This window comes from Portunus trituberculatus, chromosome 19 (assembly GCF_017591435.1).
Source record: "Portunus trituberculatus isolate SZX2019 chromosome 19, ASM1759143v1, whole genome shotgun sequence".
Classification (NCBI taxonomy): Eukaryota; Metazoa; Arthropoda; class Malacostraca; order Decapoda; family Portunidae; genus Portunus; species Portunus trituberculatus.
The window spans coordinates 13,800,590-13,815,635 of NC_059273.1; the positions used below are offsets into that span (position 1 = coordinate 13,800,590).

The following is a 15,046-nucleotide window of genomic DNA, read 5'->3' on the forward strand; positions in this document are numbered from 1 at the left end:
AAGTATGTGATGCCGCCAGCCATGTGACAAGACGAGGACGGGAGCAGCTGAGAGAGTGACATAAAATTTTGAACAAACACCTTAAAAATGCTTCTGGCGTGCCAAGGCTGCTGCTCTGGGGAGGACTACTATCTCTTGGAGGGGAACACGGGGGCCTGCGATGCGGAGAACGTCGGGGAATCAGACTGCGAGGAGGGTGTGAGAGGCGCGAAGGATGGGCATGAAAACGGGCGGCGGTGGCGGCGTCCGAGGCTACCTGACATGGTGCTGGCCGGGTACCTGGTGGTGTACTGGGGCTATCTGTTCATGGGGGCCGCCTTCTTTTCACAGATAGAGGAGCCCCTGCAGGAGTTAATGGCATTGAAACTAAAGGAGAGCAGAGAGGAGTTTTTGAAGCAGTATCCGTGTGTATCAGGTGTGTGTGTGTGTGTGTGTGTGTGTGTGTGTGTGTGTGTGTGTGTGTGTGTGTGTGAGAGAGAGAGAGAGAGAGAGAGAGAGAGAGAGAAAGACTGGCTGATAACTGTGCTCTCTCCCTTTCACTCTAGTTTCTGTGTATAATGTCAGCATGTCATCCTAAAGGTCTTTCCGTCATGCACACTTCCTCCCCGTCACTACCACGCCATCAGGATCACAGCAGAGCCTCATGAACCTTCTCCTCCCTCCGCTCCCTTCACCTCCTGACCTTCATCGTAATAGTTATCATTGTAATCTCCTTTCATCGTCATTGTGTCATTGATCTCCACTTCATTACAAGGCATCTCATCTCTGCCTCTCTCAATGCCTGTCTTGTATCCTGATCTGCGTTCTCTCTCTCTCTCTCTCTCTCTCTCTCTCTCTCTCTCTCTCTCTCTCTCTCTCTCTCTCTCTCTCTCTCTCTCTCTCTCTCTCTCTCTCTCTCTCTCTCTCTCTCTCTCTCTCTCTCTCTCTCTCTCTCTCTCTCTCTCTCTCTCTCTCTCTCTCTCTCTCTCTCTCTCTCTCTCTCTCTCTCTCTCTCTCTCTCTCTCTCTCTCTCTCTCTCTCTCTCTCTCTCTCTCTCTCTCTCTCTCTCTCTCTCTCTCTCTCTCTCTCTCTCTCTCTCTCTCTCTCTCTCTCTCTCTCTCTCTCTCTCTCTCTCTCTCTCTCTCTCTCTCTCTAGTCTCTCCTATAAAATGTTTCTTTCCCCAGATCGCTCGATAGGAGTAGATTTCACCTGCGATAAATTTCCCTTTCATCCTTTGCCATTCAATATTCCACGTCAGTTATTTTTTCCCATCCCTTATATTTTTTCACCACCTGTTTCCATGGCACTGCATACTGGAGGGATGTGTGGGTGTGGGGGGGCCTTTTACTGCACTGTACTTTTTTTTTCAGTCTGGTATGTGTTAGAGCGGTCATGAAACCCCCGTTAGAATTAGTATGTTTTGTATTGGTTATGAAGAGTGGTAGTAACGGCCGCACAAATCGCATTAAGTAATTTTATATTGCCCTAAAATGCTATCCTTGTAAGCCCCAACTACTTTAAGATGCTCTAGTTGAAGTTATGGAAATTTTTTTTTACCTTTTCAGTACCATGACACGTTTTCATATTTATTCTGCTTACTATTTGGTGATTTTATTCAGCTTCAAAAACTTATGTGGGGATGAAAATAGTGAAGACTGGCCATTAATCTTCTGATCTTCGTAGACTCCTCCTAATGTCAATAAAATCGTCTAATCGTACCCAGAATTCAAGGTAAAAATACGTCTCAGTATGTGAGGAGTTAATTTTTTTTTTCTATAATTTTAGGGGCAGTTTAACAAGATTTCTACACCATTAACCAGAGAAATAGTCCTGACATTTGAAATCAGTCGTGGTGAGAGAGCAAAGCGTTTCTGAATACGAGGTGAAGTGTGTGTGTGTGTGTTTGTGCGTGTGCGTGTGCGTGTGCATGTTCGTGTGTGTGATACCAATACGAATCTAAGCACATCCCTAAGCACACGCATAAGTCCTGTTAAGCATGTGTGTCTGCGTGTGATCCCCATGTCCTAATTGATCCCCTGCCTAACGCTCCGCTCTTCCCACAGACTCGGCGCTGGAGGACCTCATAGTGGAGATCATCACCGCCAACAACCGCGGGGTGTCGGCGGCGAAGAGCACGGCGGGGGAACACAACTGGTCCTTCGGTCAGAGCTTCTTCTTTTCCAGCACCATCGTCACCACCATAGGTAAGTGCTTAGTCAATGGGGAGCTTTAAAAGAAGATTAGATGAATTTATAGGTAGGGATAATAGAGGGAATTAGCCAGCTTTTCTCATACAAGGACTGCCACGTGTAGGTCTGACAGCCTCTTGCAGATTGCCTCTTTTCTTATTTTCTCATGTACGTAGTGACGCGTGGCATGCTGGGAACTTAGACATACTTGATTTCGTTTCTGTATTTTCATTATTCGTTGATTTAGTTGGATTTCAGTCAGTAGATAGAGTGAAGTACGAGATCTGGTTCATGTTTTTAAGTCTGCGTTTTATCTCAGGTAGGTTAAAATGTCTCTAGTGGTGGTGGTTGGGAGGGGGAAGGAAGGGGGAGTGTTTTAAGTGTGTGTGTGTGTGTTTGTGTGTATGTGTGTGTGTAGGAATTATGTAAGGGTACGAGATGCAGATGAGTGTGTTACAGGTGTGAAGTAATCAGCTATATTCAGAAATGCCTTGTTCTCTCACCACGATAATTCTCCAAGGCCACAGAGACGATTACCCAGGTTTTCAAGACAGTTTACCCTTTAAATAAACTAGAAAGCTTGCCAATCCATCAATACTATAAAAAATACTCTAAAAAACACGAATATCTTCTACTACGGCCTTTGGAAAGCAGTGATGGCGAGAGAACAAAGCGTTTCAGAATACTGGTCAATGAGTGGGTGATGTACAGGTGAGGGACAGATCATTTCTTTATCACTCCTATCATATTTTTGTACGGTGCATCAAAACATCCTCACTTTAATATTTGTTTACCTTTCCAGAGTTTATACCTAATGTTTCCCCGTTTTCTTTACACCCTCACCCTTAAGCCCAATCTCAAGACAAAAAAAATAAGATAGGTAAATCTCAAAAAAAGCAATGTAAGAAATAGTCCACTGATAAAGAAGAGGAAGAGAACGTAGGTGGGAATAAGAGATTGGGGTGAAGGGAACGGGGAAAGATAAGGCAATAATTGAGGATATTAATATAAGATGAAGGAAATATGAGTGAAAGAAAAATGGTGGAGGTTTTGAGTCGAGAGTTAACGAGTACTGGTGAGTGTGAACAAGAGGGAGGGAGAATATACGTTAAGAGGGAGAGAAAAAGAAAATAGAAGTAGCAGGAAAGAAAATAAGGTAAGAGAAAATGAGGAATATTGTAAAGAGAGAGAGAGAGAGAGAGAGAGAGAGAGAGAGAGAGAGAGAGAGAGAGAGAGAGAGAGAGAGAGAGAGAGAGAGAAGGGGTGGGGTGCTTTAAAATATTGCAGCTCCACTCTCTCCTTGCTCTCCTTTGTTGGGTGATTTTTCGTCCTCACTTCACCAAACACGTCACAGAGGAAAAAAATTAAAAAAATAAAAATTTCCTCACAAGAACCTCGAGGGAAAAAAAAACGACCCAATGGAAGCCAGTCAGTTTCCATTGCGAGGGACCTGCCTGTGATTTTTCCCCTCTCTCTTTTTTCCATCTCTCTTTTTTCTCCCTATTTATTTCTTCTCGTGTACCCAGAAATAGAAAATAATGCAGGGGTGTTTTATTTTCATTTTTGTGTGTATCTGGTAATTTTTTTCTGTTATTTTTCTGTTTTTCTTCCTTTTTTCAATTTTTCTATTAATTGTCAATGAGTGTTAGTGAGTAAATATTCATTCATTCATTCAGTAAGTCAATCAGTCAGTCAGGTCATTCATTTTCACTATTTGCATTTCTTCTTCATCAGTTTTTTTTTATATGATCAGTTTTTGTGAGCGAGTCAGTTAGTTAGTCAGTCAGTCAGTCAGTCAGTCAGTCAGTCAGTCAGTCAGTCAGTCAGTCAGTCAGTCAGTTAGTTACGAAGGTTCTGTTCACTTATTCCGTCTGTCATTTATTCTATTAACCTCTCTTATCATCCACTAAGTCAGTCAGTCAGTTTTCACTCACTTAGTCAGTCAGTCAGTCATTTAGTAAGTCAGTTGATCTGTCAGCCAGGCATTCATTCAACTGGTCTTTTCAATTACTTAGTCTGTCAGGCAGTATTGAGCGGTCTCTCAATCAGCCAGGTAAATATATAGCCAGCCGCTCACTCACTCACTCACTCACACTATCTCTCTCTCTCTCTCTCTCTCTCTCTCTCTCTCTCTCTCTCTCTCTCTCTCTCTCTCTCTCTCTCTCTCTCTCTCTCTCTCTCTCTCTCTCTCTCTTGGTTGGTCAAGTGTGGTCTTCGGGGTACACTCGTCACGCCAGCTGGCCATTACTTGTTCCTTATTCATGAGGGAATGTTTGCTTCACCACCACCACCACCACCACCACCACTATCACCATCACTACCACCACTATCACCACCACTATCACTACTACACTACTACTACTACTACTACTACTACTACTACTACTACTACTACACAAAAGGAATCAATCATACGTACACAACTACATCAAACGAGACCATCACTAAATATTCCCTTAGAACACACACACACACACACACACACACACACACACACACACACACACACACACACACACACACACACACACACATCATTCTGTACCACATTTTGCTTTTCTTTATCTATTTTCTTATTTTTCTAATTCCTTGGTCCACTTTTTGAGAGAGAGAGAGAGAGAGAGTCAGTTAGTCAGTCACTCAGTCAGTCAGTCATCCACTCACATTCCGAAAAGAGCCATCTAACTAGAAATGACCGTCTCAGAAGTCCTCCTCCTCCTCCTCCTCCTCCTCCTCCTCCTCCTCCTCCTCCTCCTCCTCCTCCTCCTCCTCCTCCTCCTCCACAGCTGGCTTCCCTTTCATGTCCCAGCTGTAGTTCCCCGCTTCTCTCTCTCTCTCTCTCTCCCCTCCACCACCATCACAGCCGCCGCCCAGTCAGCCTCCTACGTATACTGACTCCCTCCTCATGTTTTACCGTCAAAGCTTCCCAGAAATCGTGGCCGCAGGAGTTCCACGAAAGATTTCCCCGCAAGCATGAAAAGATCAAAGAAAACTAATCCACATAAGTTCATAATCGCGAATATTAAAGGAAGGAAAAGAAGAAAAGGAGGAAATAACATCGTAAGCTTGAGAGAGAGAGAGAGAGAGAGAGAGAGCTTACGTGGTGTGTGTGTTTGTGTGTGTACATAGAAGTGACTTAGTTGTAGTGATAAGAATATAAGATGTTTCTACATAAAGATGATTTAGAAATATGCTAGAAATGAAAAGAAAACGGTATAGGTTGATATTATTTGAGAGAGAGAGAGAGAGAGAGAGGGAGAGCGGGAGTTGACAGCACAGGCCGCGGCAAGGCAAGGAAACAAAAGAGAAGCGAGAAGCGAATGCGGGTCAGGCACGTAGAAGAAACTTATTTATTTCTGTATTCATGTATTCATTTATTCATTCGTTCTCTATTGAATCTTCCTTCCTTCCATCTTTCTTCTTTTCCTCCACTTCTCATTTTGTTTACATATGACATTTGTAGAAAAAATCTCTCTCTCTCTCTCTCTCTCTCTCTCTCTCTCTCTCTCTCTCTCTCTCTCTCTCTCTCTCTCTCTCATTGTGTTGTGTAAGTTCTGTTCTTCCCCCATTACGTGACTCTCTCTCTCTCTCTCTCTCTCTCTCTCTCTCTCTCTCTCTCTCTCTCTCTCTCTCTCTCTCTCTCATTGTGTTGTGTAAGTTCTGTTCTTCCCCATAACGTGACTCTCTCTCTCTCTCTCTCTCTCTCTCTCTCTCTCTCTCTCTTTTTTTCCATTCTATTCTTCTTCCCCCGTCACGTGACCTCCATGGCTGCGTCCCTCCGTCAGGTTACGGCCACGTGCACCCGCTGTCTGAAGGAGGCAAGATCTTCTGCATCATCTACGCCATCATCGGCATCCCTATGACCTTCATCCTCCTGACGGCGCTGGTGGAGAGGCTGCTGCTGCCCACCACCTGGCTCCTCTACTGGCTCAACTCCAAGCTGGGACATCTCTATCAGGTAGGTACTCTCTCTTCTGCTTCTTCTGCTGCTGCTTTTTCTTTTTCTTCTTCTTCCTCTTCCTCTTCCTCTTCCTCTTCTTCTTCCTCTTCCTCTTCTTCTTCTTCTTCTTCTTCTTCTTCTTCTTCTTCTTCTTCTTCTTCTTCTCTTTTCTTTTCCTTCATTTTTATCTTCATAATCTTTTCCTTTTCTTTCTTCTTCTTTTCTTTTTCTTTTTTTTTTTTTTCCTTTATTTTGTTTTATTTTCCTCTTTCCTTTCTTCTTCTTCTTCTTCTTCTTCTTCTTCTTCTTCTTCTTCTTCTTCTTCTTCTTCTTCTCCTCTTCTTCTTATCTTTACTTTTTCTTTCCTGTTCCTTTTCCTTTCTTTTTCTTCTTTTTCTTTTCTCTCCATATGTGTGTTTGTGTAAGAGTCTAGGCTTAAAAGAAAGAATGTCCTCTCAAGTGGCAGTCCATGAAGAAGATGGCCAAAGGATTACCCAGAAGTAGGGAAGAAGTGTCTTGAAACCTTCCACTTCAAAGAATTCAAGTCAGAAGTATAGAGGGCAAATACAGAAGCAGACAGGGTGCTCCGAAATTTACGTCCTGGTATTACTAAAAAAACTAAGATGAAAGACAGCCTACCATTTTGTTCCTCTATCTATAGTACAAATTCATTCTTTCTTCACTGATTTCATCCTGGTGTTCCTTCCCACAGTTTTCATCTTTATTGTTTACCTCGTCCCTCTTCCCGTGTGTGTGGCAGGGACGATTTGTTTAACTTAACGCCAGTATTAAAAAACGCCTTCCCCTCTCACTACGACAACTTTCCAAGGCCACAGAGACAATTAGCCAGGTTTTCTAGACAGTTTCTTCTTTCATTAAACTAGAAATCTTGCCAATCTATCACCAGAACCATAAAAAATATTCTTAAAAACACGAGTGTCTTCAACTGGAGGCCTTAGAAAGCAGTGATGGTGAGAGAGCAAAGCGTTTCTGTGAAGTGCATTGGGGTTTAAGGCGTGAAGGAGCGGGATGTGGCGCATGGAGGACGTGTGGAAGGGAATAGAGAAATGTGCTCAGGATCTGCAGGGCTGGCTGGGGGACTTTAGTGGAGATCCGTGGTGTGCTTGAAGGGATCTGCGAGACGTCAAGAAGGGGATGAAGGTATTAATGGAAGAATGTATAGAGTGGTGACGATTACAGAGAGAGAGAGAGAGAGAGAGAGAGAGAGAGCAGCCTTGAGCCAATATGGAAACAAGTTTTAAGTGTTATAGAGCTGCATTGTTTTGGGCAATTGATTCGACTCTCATTAAGTTGTGTTTTCCTCTGTTTTTCTTCATACTTTCTTTTCTCCCCCATCCTTACGTCATTTTCTCTTCCTATTACGTTATTTCTCTCTCTCTCTCTCTCTCTCTCTCTCTCTCTCTCTCTCTTGCATTTACCTTATCTTCTCCCGCACACACATTACGTTCCTTTCTTTATCGTGTGTTCTCTCCCTACAGCCGTTCAACATCAGAGTGTTTCATCTGGCCATCATCGGCACCATCACCTTCGGTCTGTTCATGGTAGTGCCAGCCTTCATCTTCGCTAAGCTAGAGCCGGGCTGGGACTTCCTGGACTCTCTCTACTACTGCTTCATCTCCCTCACCACCATAGGCCTCGGTGACTACATCCCTGGAGACGCTCCGAGGCAACCCATGAGGCCCCTCTATAAAATATGTATCACTGGTATGAGTCTCTGTATTATTATTCATTAGTGTGTATGTGTGTGTGTGTGTTTATTTTGCTTTATTTTTTTCGTCGTCTCGTATTTCAGTGTCGTTGGTTGTTATTTTTTTGTTTATGTATTTATTTATGTACATTATCTTGTTTGCTTATTTATTTGATTTATTTGTTTATTTTTCTCTTTGACGAGGGGTTGAAGGGTCGTTATTTCGAGTTTGTTGATGTTTTATAGGTATATTATCTCTTTTGTTCTTTGTTAATAGCAGCTAAATAGTAGTAGTAGTAGTAGTAGTAGTAGTAGTAGTAGTAGTACAGTAATAGTAGCAGTAGTAGTAACCAGCAATTCTTATATAAACGTACTTTACAATAGCTAATAAGGTGGCGTGGTTTCAGCGTACCTGCTGCTTGGTCTGACCTTCGTGATGCTGCTGCTCCATCTCTACAATGACATCCCGCAGCTCAACCTCGGCCTCTTCCTGCTGCGTGGCTCTGACTTGGCTACAGGCGACCCAGAGCGGATGAGACTCAGCGGTACGGGGGGCGTCGCTCCTAAATACACTCAGGTGAGGCCGACTTTGAACTCTCTCTCTCTCTCTCTCTCTCTCTCTCTCTCTCTCTCTCTCTCTCTCAGAAGAAAAGAAAACATTTTTAGATAAAAAAAAAACATGGAAACACAAACGCAAGACAGAATAATGTTATAACAAGATCTATATTATTTTTTTTTATTATTGTACTACAGTACTATTTTCTGGAGCTAATGTGTGTATGGAGCATTGGTGCGAGGCTGTCAGGCTGGGAGGGGAGGTGGTGTGTGTAATAATAATAATAATAATAATAATAATAATGTGTGTGTGTGTGTGTGTGTGTGTGTGTGTGTGTGTGTGTGTGTGTGTGTGTGTGTGTGTGTGTGGCTGAACCGCTTGTGGTAGAACGTGCACCTGCAATGCATTCGCTGTCCATTCGTAACCTTATCAATCACACACTCGTTGCAGCGCTGCTGGCATCACTCTTTTCCCAATCCTGTCTGTCAGTTATGTAGGGTTCTCTCTCTCTCTCTCTCTCTCTCTCTCTCTCTCTCTCTCTCTCTCTCTCTCTCTCTCTCTCTCTCTCTCTCTCTCTCTCTCTCTTCTGTGGTCAGATGTGACAAACAGCTCTGCCACACACACACACACACACACACACACACACACACACACACACACACACACACACACACACACACACACACACACACACACTTCAGTAAAGGGTTAGAATCATATTCAAATGAATTCTGGTTCATTTACCTTCCACAGAAGATGAGTTTTGTTTGAATAAGTCATGTTCTCTCTCTCTCTCTCTCTCTCTCTCTCTCTCTCTCTCTCTCTCTCTCTCTCTCTCTCTCTCTCTCTCTCTCTCTCTCTCTCTCTCTCTCTCTCTCTCTCTCTCTCTGTGTGTGTGTGTGTGTGTGTGTGTGTGTGTGTGTGTGTGTGTGTGTGTGTGTGTGTGTGTTTTGCTTACCACATAGCTGGCACCTGCAGACCTGATGGTTTCCTGCAGCTTCCATTATTTTCTTGTGTTTATGTCCACAAATTCCCACAGCACAACGACCAGCCAGTGCGGCAGAATGTGAAGGTTGTCTCCCGGCCGGTGGACTCACCCAGCCCCGAGGAAGACACCACCCCCGTCCACGCCCAGATGCCTCCCATCATCCCCACCAACCAGGGCAGTGGTTAAGGTAGCTAGCCACTCCTCCCTGTGTCCTGCTCTCCCTCGCCTCTCACTCCCGCTCTCTCTCTCTCTCTCTCTCTCTCTCTCTCTCTCTCTCTCTCTCTCTCTCTCTCTCTCTCTCTCTCTCTCTCTCTCTCTCTCTCTCTCTCTCTCTCTCTCTCTCTCTCTCTCTCTCTCTCTCTCTCTTTCCTCTTTCACTCTTTTGCTCTCTTTCAAACTCGACAAATGATGTATTAGAGAAAATATTGAATTCTTCCAGTGCTACTCTAGGATTGACGCTTTTCGAAACTTCGTATTTCAATTAAAACCAAGAGGTGTACTAATACAAATTTTTGCTGTTGTGTGGTGTTGCAGACAGGTATTAATTCATGTATTTTCTTATCACTTGCATTTAATTGTTTCTCAGAAGAAGCAGAGTGGTGGAAATGTTGTAAACTTAGAAGAATTAATGCTCCGCTCCACTTTTCTGGGAGCCACAGCGAGGACGGGCCTCAGTTACGGCACTAGGTTCACGTCTCATTGTATTAAAGAAAGAATATATATTTATTTTTCTGTGACAATGAATTCTGTTGGGCAGTTTCTTGTTAAGTGGAAATGCTTATGTGAAAAGGCTGCTTTATGACGCACCAGGTGTCACAAGAGTGTGATGTGAGGGCCACTGAAGACCACTGTACCTTTCCTACACAAGGGTGAAGGCTGCACAATAACTACACTTACAAAAGGCAATGGGGACTCAAAGTATTAGAAATTTTTGAAGTCTGGCTGCCATGACAATCTCTGGAACTGCACACACTTGCTCTCTGCACTTAAGTTGGAATAATCAAATTATATTCTATGAAATCAGAACTTGAATTCATCCAAAGACTCAGGTAGTGACAATTAAGTGATCTGGTTAACATCTTCATATTTGCAACTGTTTTGTCTGTCCTTGATACAGTATGTCTTAAGTATCTTTGGTCAAAATGGGATATTGAGGTGATGGGAACACAAAGAAGAGAAAGACCTAGAATAAGGTGAAAAGACTGCATTAAACAAGACTTGAGAGACAAAGCAATAAGTGAAAGAATAGCATAAGACTGAAACTTTCAAGAACATCAGAAAATTGTTAAAGCTGCAATAAACCATCAAGCCTCTGTGTGGCACTGCCTGTACAAAACATCACATGCCTATCTACCTATATCCACCTATATGTTGGAAAAGGCTCACTAAAACCAGCAACTTTGAATCAGGATATCAGGTGAGAAGATGAATAAGAGGCTGAGATAGTGAGGTGCTTCATGTCCTGTCATAATCTGTAACATACAGATGTAGAGAGAGGGAGTGTGACTATTGATGTGAAGGGAAGAGAGAGAGAGAGGAAGAGAAGCAAGAGGAGGAAGATAGAGAGACTCATTCCATTAAGGATAATAGGAAAAGAGGAAAGACATGAATTAATTTCCTCAGTAATGTGTCAAGAATGTAAGATTTTATTTGGTTAATGAAACTACTTCTTTTTATATTGCATTATAGAATATTCACTTTAGTTTAGTGCGTTGAGTCATCTTTGCCAATTGCACAAAGTGAATGAGGGCCATTTTGATAGGTATGTCGTTTCATTCACCTTTTCCTCCCTCGCCTTTTTATTCTTAACATAATAAGGGATTGTGTGCTGCCTGCTGGCCCTCTCCCTCCTGTCCTGCCTTGGGTGCTGGCAATCCTAGGCAAGGTGATACATACTGCTTGGCGTCTGTGTCTGTGCTACTCACTGTGTGCTTGTTCTGCGGTGTGCTCAACCTCATAGGATTGTAGAAAGTGAATTGTGTTGTCCACCTTCCTATTACTCCCATGCATTCTGCTCATGCTGTGAGTCTCTCTCTCTCTCTCTCTCTCTCTCTCTCTCTCTCTCTCTCTCTCTCTCTCTCTCTCTCTCTCTCTCTCTCTCTCTCTCTCTCTCTCTCTCTCTCTCTCTCTCTCTCTCTCTCTCTCTCTCTCTCTCTCTCTCTCTCTCTCTCTCTCTCTCTCTCTCTCTCTCTCTCTCTCTCTCTCTCACAGACTGACTGCCTTCAAGCACGCACTCAAACACTGTATTGCCTGCATTCCCCTTGTCATTCTCTGCCATACATCAACATCCTCTTATTAACATTGAATAGCACATTCACTCAGCTGCTCCTGCTTGTTGTGGACTTGCCTGTGCAAATTTTACTTTAAGATAATGAAAAGAATGGTATAGCAGATCCCTTTAATTTTCTTTCAGTCTTGTTTCATCTAAAAAAAAACAATTAAAAGCCCCCTCTTTCTCTTAGTCTGTTTATGCATATTTTTTTTCCAGTGGATAATATCTAGACTGTGAAACATTCCTGCTTTATATTAAATAAATCACTGGAGCATCATAGTCTTATACTACATGAGTGAATAGTGTTACATTGTTCAGAGTTTCAGTGGTGGCCATGACAAGCAGCAGCTCACTGTTCTTTAGCCAAGTGTCTTGATAGTGACAGTGTCCTCAGCCATTGCCTCACCACCTGTCCATTGCCAAGAGCTGCCAGTCATCTTGTTCAGTCTCCACTGGAGGAGGACCAAATTGGACTGAGTAGAACTAGTTAAAAAGTTATTAACAGTGGTATAGCCTCTCTTCTGCAGTCACCATCTATATCAGCCCAACATCACACAAAAATGTTATCAAAATCCTCCCTTACACTATCTAGTAAAGCTCCTTAGCCTCATCTCTCAGTATAAAGTTATTCAACTCCAGATGTTTGTTGCCCTTTTGTACTACTGTGAATCTAAGATGCTTCTATTTTCCTCTTTATCTTCTCTTCAATATACATACATACATACTATAACATATTTTCTTCAACTGGTCCCAAATAATGTGTATGAGAGACCAAAGTGGTGGTGTTCCTCTGTGGTGCGTGTCAGGTTTAGCTCTGGGTGTGTACAGAGTGTAGTCTGTGTGGGAGGAGGATGCAGGCATGAAGTGTGAAGGGTGTGTCCACCAAGGGGCACTGGTACCACTAAGGGTGCAGCACCAGTGTGGGCATAATATTCAACAAGAGAAAGAAAGAAGCATCAAGGAGAGATTTGACTGATAGAATAGGTAAAAGTGTTTGTAAATGTTTGTCTGTCTGTGAAAATACTTTGTTATTAATAAAAAGATATTAACTGTGAATATAATATATGATATACGTAAGTTGTGTTTGCAGTGAAGTGCGTGTGAGTGTAGCATGAGTGGGAGGGAGAAAGAGGGACTTCACCACATCTTATGCTGTTTGTCTGTGTGTGTGTTGTGTTCATGGCTGTGGTTGTGAGTGTGAGTGTGAGAGGAAGATAGGAATAAAGACAAGTTTCATACAATAATTGTACAATTTTTCGAGCAGAATATTACATGACATTGCATTTAAAGTTTCTCTCCAATATTATGCAGTATGTTCATGATGCTGCAGTTCCCACATGTCTGTAAATCTGTCTGTGTCTGTCTACCCATCTATCAGTATCTGTAATGCCTTCCTCCCAGGCAATGCCTTTCTCTGCACACAGTGTTTGGCCAAGGGAGGGCTTGCTTTCCACAACTGACAAATTAACACTGCTATCAATTCAGCCTCCCAAGCCATGAAGGATATGGAATTATCTTAATTCATTATCATGGACCTGATGTCATTACAGCCAAGGGAGAACATTTGACTCCTTGCTTGGATTTCAAATGAAATTGATATTGTCGGAAAGTTACTCTGGTATTTATCAAGATTATTTTTCCTTGTGAACCACATTGTTATGGTTGTCAGATGTGTAGTGTAGCTCTCTTCATGTATGTGTGTGTGTGTATGTGTGTGTGTGTGTATGTGTGTGCATTTATGTGTGTGCATTTATGTGTGTGTGTGTGTGTGTGTGTGTGTGTGTGTGTGTGTGTGTGTGTGTGTGTGTGTGGGTGTGGGTGTGGTAGGGTCTCTTCCAGTGGGATGCCTGAAGTCACTAACATTAGTCATGGCACACTCTCTGCATAGTGAAGCATGTAAATACCACCACCAACACAAACTCAAAATACAGAAGTAATTATTTCTGGAGATTAGTTTTAAGTCAGTGGACATTTTCAGGAAGCTTGATATAATTCCACTCTGCCAGGGAGCACTAAATCTATGGCCAGTAGCTTCTGACATCATGTGTTGGGGAGAGGCTTGTGTTTGCCAGATTTATGCCTTAATCCAGACCATTACCAATGTCAGTGTCTATGAACTCAAAGCAAACATTGATGAATTTTGAGGTAAGGTTTAGTATTACTCCTTGTGAGAAATATTATTCTGTAAAAAGACACTGTACTGGTCTGCCTTCACTTCTTCAGGTCACTAGCCATGAGGTGAGCAGTGCGGCTCTGTTGACAGTGGGCTGTGTGTGTATAAAGGGAACTCCTGCAGTCTGAAACACTATTCCACAGCTATACTGTAATGCTGCACACCAGTGCTACACTTATTATGCTGTTCTCTGGGAATTCACGTGATTTTAGAAAGAATCTGTCACCTGCAGAAATTCAAGATTAAGAAATGACTAATTATTGTGAGTTTCTTATGTTAATAGGGCAGAAAACTTTCCCTTTACTTGATAGATAAGGTTCAGGGTAAAACTTTTCTAATCATGGGAAAAAATTGTTGGATTTGGTATCTTATAATTTTAAAACACCTTTTTCTGATTTAAAAGTCAGACAGTTTCAATGTGATGGTCGTGCACTGTAGCCCAAAGCTTTCTCCACACAGTGTGATTGCAGGTGTCATTTTTGTCAAACACCAAGCTGTTCTCTAATTAATAATAATAATAATGACAGTGTTTGTAGGTGAAGATTAGTTAGAAAACATATTTTTTATATTACCCTTAGGTTTAAATTAATTTCAAGTATTAATATATGCTCTATTTTGTGACTATATTTTTTGATAACGTAAAAACATACACATCAGTATTATGTGCATATTATTTATTGGTTGGTTGTAAAATCAGGAGAACAAATACGTGACATGACTCATTGTGTGCATTAGGATGACAGATGCAAAATTGATCGGTAAGTTCAGACTCCAATTCCGCCCAAACATAAACTGAAATTATCGTTGTGTTGACAATACAATACTTATGTGAGTCCCTAAACGTTCATATGTAAATACTAAATATATATGATTATGTACATACCTATTTTTTGTGCCCCTTTGGTCATGTGGAAATTTAGTGAAGATCTTAATACAGTGCATCATTTCAAAGTATATGTAAACAGTAATCATTCATGTACTGCACTGTTGCATGTGTGAGAGGTGTCTCAGTGTTTGACGTGCCTGTGCAGCATTGTGCTTGATGCACCTTGCCAGATCTTATGTAAAGTAACTTCATTTAGCTTTATCATTCTCAGATGCTTTCATATTTGTAACACCATTCCTAATGATTTGAAAATTTTTTTTTATTTAATGTTTGTACGATCTTGCCACTTTTTATCCAGCTTTCAGTTTTCTGCACAAGATAGGATGCTGTGTGTCAGTTATTTATGCTGTGTGT

The 15,046-nt window shown here is 42.1% G+C and overlaps 1 protein-coding gene across 2 annotated transcripts in view; it reads left to right on the forward strand.

The window, feature by feature from the left end:
- The window catches only part of LOC123506172 (potassium channel subfamily K member 1-like), a 207,017-nt gene extending 192,331 nt beyond the window's left edge, over positions 1–14,686 (forward strand). Inside the window, exons 1-7 of one of the 2 annotated variants that reach the window (XM_045258087.1) lie at positions 1–415; positions 2,044–2,184; positions 5,955–6,127; positions 7,609–7,834; positions 8,225–8,394; positions 9,413–9,548; positions 13,857–14,686. The exon at positions 1–415 is cut by the window's left edge and continues 557 nt beyond it. In XM_045258087.1, coding sequence (XP_045114022.1) covers positions 88–415; positions 2,044–2,184; positions 5,955–6,127; positions 7,609–7,834; positions 8,225–8,394; positions 9,413–9,547 — 1,173 coding nt within the window. In that variant the 5' untranslated portion in view covers positions 1–87 and the 3' untranslated portion in view covers position 9,548; positions 13,857–14,686. Of the gene's footprint in view, positions 416–2,043; positions 2,185–5,954; positions 6,128–7,608; positions 7,835–8,224; positions 8,395–9,412 lie in introns of both variants that reach the window. The other variant, XM_045258088.1, reaches the window with a different exon arrangement.
- The last annotated feature ends 360 nt before the right edge of the window (positions 14,687–15,046 follow it).